Below are 5,605 nucleotides of genomic sequence, written 5' to 3' on the forward strand. Positions count from 1 at the left end.
TATAATCTATTAAGTGCCAGAATATGTTTCTAGCTGTTTTACTGGGAAGCTGAAAATAATCCAACAAATTTAGATCTCATAATGTTTAAATGAAATAGCATCAAACCTATGTCTGAGGCATTGCAAGCAATAATTCCACAATTAATATAGGGGAAGAAATCGAATGTACAAATTTAATGTTAAAAGGCAAATCTCAATCACCTACCACTATTTTAACTTTCACTTTACAACCCTGATAAATAATTGAAGCATTCATTAAAAAATGCTAATGAGATGTATTGGTTAAATTACTATTTAACCAAGTTAATGTCTGCTACCAAACGCTACAAACATCACATTAGAAGCTACTGGATATATTTGTGGATCACATCATTTTTTTTATAGGTCTGACCAATATTGTCTCTGTCGGCTCAGTCAAATCAATGGAAAAAGGGTTGCCCCTAATAAGGGGATTCATAAGTAACCACCCACACACTTCCATTATTAAAATATTTTGCAGATCTCTATACATGAAGGGAAACACAAGTTTCTAGTCACTATATACCTCTAGTGGCAGCATTCTGATATAACAGTTTTGGGGAGATAGCTATGTGGCAACCTATCTTCTTCCAAATCAGGTCCCTTCTGAAAAACTCTTAAGAACTGGGGGGTGGGGGGGAGTACATAAAATGGGTTACTTTTCCCAAAATTAATTAAATGAACACAACAGCAGAACCAATATATTGACTATATAATGTAAGATTTGTTTCATCTCGTGGCAAAGAATTTTAATGAAATGTTAGAATGATAGTTATCTTGCTTTTCTTTTGATGACCTTAATACAAGGATCCAATTGATGTTGATGGGAAAATAAATACTTCACTATGAATTTTAAGAGAGTCTACTGATTATTAATCACTTTGTGAACAGGAATTCATCCGCAGTAGGCTGGTTCATGTCGCTTAGGGGTTTTTTTTTCCAGTGGGGATTGGCATAGTAAACATTTCCAAATTCTGTTGTTTATTGCAAAATGCATTTTCCTGCTCTTCGGACAAGTAAGGTGGTAATTAGCAGGATTTGTGTTTAAAGGAAGAGATCCGACTCAATAGGAAGTCGGTACAGGTACATTATTATAAATTAGCACCCTTAACTGTCAAAAGACTGCAACCTTATTATGAATAGGCAGTATATTTTGGGGGAATATGTTTTCTATCCCTGGAAGGTAAAAATAATAATAATAATAATATGTGCACTGTTTATGTGGTTTAAGAGTGGAAATTACAAGCTCAGCATTAGCAATAAATTCTTATTAATACTTAATGTAGTCTCTCCCGCGCCAGGATTTCTAAGTCTCGTGGAAGAAGGCACAGCTCCGCCGAAGCAGAGGCTCACGTCCGCCAGTCGGGAAAATCAAGCAGAGAACTTCAGCACCACGGCTCTCCGGACAGCAACCGAAGTTCCTTCTGACGTTATGGATTTCCTACCTATTCATCCTAAGGTTGTCTTCAAGATTGCTTTTTCCCCACCGCCGCGGCTTCTTTCTTTCTTTCTTTCTTTCTTTCTTTCTTTCTTTCTTTCTTTCTTTCTTTCTTTCTTTCCTTCCTTCTTTCCTTCCTTCTTTCTTTCCTTCTTTCCTTCCTTCCTTCTTTCTTTCTTTCGTGTTTTAAACGATTTACACGGAGAGTGTGGGGCAGACCTGTGCTGTCTGCGGAAGTCAAGAAGCGCTCGCCATCAAAAACCCTCATCCACGAAACCTGAAACGCCCGGAGCGGCGGTGGCTATGGGTGTAGGGACCGAAAGGGGGGGAAGAAGGGAGGAAAAGTCGCCTTCCTTACCTGTCCGTTGAGAAACGGGAGCTGGTGAACGGCCGAGTGGGGCTCCGACGCCATCAAAGGCACAAAAGGATCGCAGGGAAGTTGCCAGCTGGAGACCCCCTGGATCAACGGGGCCGGCGGCGGGGGAGGCGGGGGAGGCGGCGAGGAGAGCAGCAGCGGAGGAGGAGGAGGAGGAGGAGGAGGAGGGGGCCCTACCCCGGCAGCGCCTCCGATCCGAAAAAGCCCAGACGCGCTCGGGACCATCCAAATCCAAGGGGGCGCTGGGGGTTCCGCATTCCCGGGCCACAGGAGAGGCTGCTGCCGCTGGGCTCTGAGCGCCGGGCGCATTCTACATCTTACAGTAGGATCCCACCGCTCGCAGGGGGGCGCCTCCGGCGAAGGCAAGCGACGGCAGCAGCCCAGGCGCAAGACGGGATCCCAGGCAGCTGTGCCAAGGCGGCGATGCCCATCAGTGCCCCCGCTCGGGGGAGAGAGCTCCGAGCGGAGGCGGCGGCGGCGGCAGCGGCGGCGGAGCCGGCGAGGCTCCGACTTGGTTCTGTGGCTCTGCTCGGAGCTCCTCCCTCTTTCGCAGCCCCTCCCGCCTTGACCACGCCCCCGCTGCCGCTGCAGGAAGCCCCAAAACTGGGGAAGAGTCGCAGCCCTGCTGCAATCGCCTGGCTGGCCAAGAGAACCAACTTCTCGCCTTTCTCCAGCCCAGGGCGCAGGCGGAAGGCGACGGAACGGACCGCTCGAAGGGGAGCAAGGAAGCGGGAAAGCACTCCGGGGAGAGAGGGGAGGGATGGGGGAGGAAGGGATCGGTGCCGGAGAAAGAAAGGAGGGAGAGAGAGGGAGAGCGAAAGAAGGAAACGAAGATGGCAGAAGGTGGGAAAAGAGAATACGTTGGATGGAAGGGAAAGTACTGAGTGAATCAACGGAGCAAAGAAAGGGGGGAAGAAAAGATAAAGGAAAGGAGGGAAGGGAAGGGAAGGGAAGGGAAGGGAAGGGAAGAGAAGAGAAGAGAAGAGAAGAGAAGAGAAGAGAAGAGAAGAGAAGAGAAGAGAAGAGAAGAGAAGAGAAGATGCCGCGTAAATCAGCCAGACGTCTCCATATCGACCTTATATTCCTGGGAAGATTTACAAGAATTCCACCTCATTTCTTTAAAACAGAAGTCTTAAGAAGGAAGACTGTTGCCTTCAAGGAGGTGAAAGAAAGAAAGAAGGCAAGAGGAAGGAAGGAAGGAAGGAAGGAAGGAAGGAAGGAAGGAAGGAAGGAAGGAAGGAAGGAAGGAAGGAAGGAAGGGCAACATGATAATGGCAGAAGGCAATTAAAGGGGGTGGGATAAAGACCCAACAGAGGATAAAAGTTTGTTCATCTGAAACATGTGAAGGTGAGGACCCAAATAATTCTTATCTGAGTTGACTAACAGAGCTGTAAACATATTTCTTGGAACAGCTTAAGAAGAAGCAGAAGAAACAGAAAAGAGAATCCATGTTCCAAGTGGACTCCCCCCCCCTCAAAAAAAGACTCCCTGCATTTCTTTCCAACCATATTGCTCCTCTCCAAAAGTTACTCTATTTACAGAAGGGGTGGGGGATGGAAGAGAAAGAGGCTATTGCTCTTTTCTGTGGGAAAATAAATGAAGTTCTTGTTCTGTGAACACATCCAATGTATACAAATCTTTTGTCACCACTCTGTACCATTGGAAGCATCTGTTGATTCCAGTGCTTTCTGTTTCCAACAGAAGAGGCATGTGACGAAAGCAACAGCACATAATACTTATTTACTTATTCAAATATTCCTGCTACCACCCCCACATGTGAGCTCTATGCCTTCGGCAGCATCGTCTGCCCTATGGAAAAACAACTGTCCAGCATTCACACCTCAGTTTTCAACTTATTTCAGCTATTTAATTAATGTGTCTTCCTTACTCATCCAGTTTCTGGAAGCTTTTCCTCATAAACATAACTGAATGGGGGCCCTTTGGTGGTTCACCTCTATGTAGAACTTCAAAACATTTTGTTCCCCGGCCAAAACTCTTTCTTTATTCACTCTGAAAGCCCAATTATTAAAAATGTGAACATTTTCACAGCCATTTACTTCACATCCCCATTTCTTCGCCAGACAATGATGGATCATAACCTTATGTTCAGGAAATATAATTAATAATTAAAGATGATAGAAAGTATTGTTCGCATTTTTTGGTTTTCCTTCATTAAACACTTGTTCAAATAAACAGCAGATATTCTGGCAGAAGGCTAGAGATTAGGTTTACATGGCACTACAGATTGAAAGATTTTAGTTCAGTGCGGATGAACCTCTTATTGTAGGATAATCATATACACCAGTCTTCCTTGGGTACGTTAACAATACAGGTAGTCCTCAACTTATGACCACAATTGAGACCAAAAGTTCTGTTGTTAAGTGAGATAGTTGTTAAATGCTTTTTGCTCCATTTTACAATTTTCCTTGCCATTGTTGTTAAGCGAATCACTGCAGTTGTTATGTTAGTAACATGGTTGTTAAGTGAATCTGGATTCCCACGTTAACTTTGCTTGTCAGAAGGTCTTAAAAGAGGATCACATGATCTTGGGACATTGCAATCATTCTTAAATTTGAACCAATTGCTAATTTTGAACACATGGCCTCAGGGATGCCACAACAGTTGTAAGTGTGAATAAAAGTGTGTGTCACTTTTCTCAGTGCCGTTGTGACTTTGAACAGTCACTAAATGAATCCTTGTAAGTCAAGGGCTGACTGTATAGCCAGAAGTTCCCATATCTTCAGTAACCAGGACGTCTTTTACCAACAGGAAATAAAAGCTTGGGAAAGAAAAATTAGTATGCGGTTCAGGAGTGGGAAGGAAATAAGGAAAGGACTGCAGCTTTGCTCAAGAGACTGATAGGATTTGGAGAAAGTCTACAATAGTCAGGAGTTCAACATTCACCAAGTAAAGAAAATAATCTTTACAACATGCCAGGATCAGGATACATGCAACAAAGGTAAATCATGTGTAGACATAATTTAGAAGTTAGGCTACTCTGTCATGCAGCCCAGGCTTATCGACATAATATTGTGGGTTTCTTCATTGTGAGTTGGAAATTTTGGCCAGTAGGTGGAAAATGTAGGGATTGAAATTCAGACCTTCCACTCTTTGAAAACAACATCCTTATTCCTTATTAAATTTTGTCTGAGATTTATATCTCAGCGATTGTGGGTGCACCTCGGTACACCCACGTTACACCTATCCTCCGCGAGCTGCACTGGTTACCGATCAGTCTCCGGATACGCTTCAAGGTGCTGGTCGTCACTTATAAAGCCCTTCATGGTATTGGATCTGGGTACTTGAGAGACTGCCTGCTGCCAATTACCTTCCACAGACCCATTACATCTCACAGGGTTGGCCTCCTCCGGGTGCCATCTACCAGCCAATGCCACCTGGCTATTACCCAGGGGAGGGCCTTCTCTGTGGCGGCTCCGGCCCTTTGGAACAAACTCCCCGCAGGGATTCGGACCCTCACCTCTCTCCAGGCCTTCCGAAAAGCCGTCAAAACCTGGCTTTGTCGGCAGGCCTGGGGGTGATGAGTTCCCCTCCCCTCTCGACATGTATGGTTGTGCGACTGTTGCCTACTTTTATTATTTGTATTTTGTCTTTTATGTTCCCCCTTTTTTCCCCCTTTGAATTGTTCGCCGCCCTGAGTCCTCCCGGAGAAGGGCGGCATACAAATAATAAAATACCAATACCAATACCAATACCAATATTAGCAGTAGCTCTAAATTCTGTATAGGCAAGGACTTTCTTACGCTGTGCCATT

At 44.8% G+C, this 5,605-nt stretch overlaps 1 protein-coding gene across 1 annotated transcript in view; it reads right to left on the reverse strand.

Moving 5' to 3' along the window:
• Positions 1 to 2,297, reverse strand: part of TCERG1L (transcription elongation regulator 1 like) — a 198,550-nt gene extending 196,253 nt beyond the window's left edge. The window contains exon 1 of the mRNA XM_087725988.1: positions 1,815 to 2,297. Coding sequence (XP_087582114.1) covers positions 1,815 to 2,141 — 327 coding nt within the window. The 5' untranslated portion in view covers positions 2,142 to 2,297. The remainder of the gene's footprint in view (positions 1 to 1,814) is intronic.
• Between the last annotated feature and the right edge of the window lie 3,308 nt (positions 2,298 to 5,605).

Source organism: Thamnophis sirtalis, unplaced genomic scaffold (genome assembly GCF_051295495.1).
Source record: "Thamnophis sirtalis isolate CommonGarterSnake01/CBP01778 unplaced genomic scaffold, rThaSir2_p1.2 scaffold_11, whole genome shotgun sequence".
Taxonomy (NCBI): Eukaryota; Metazoa; Chordata; class Lepidosauria; order Squamata; family Natricidae; genus Thamnophis; species Thamnophis sirtalis.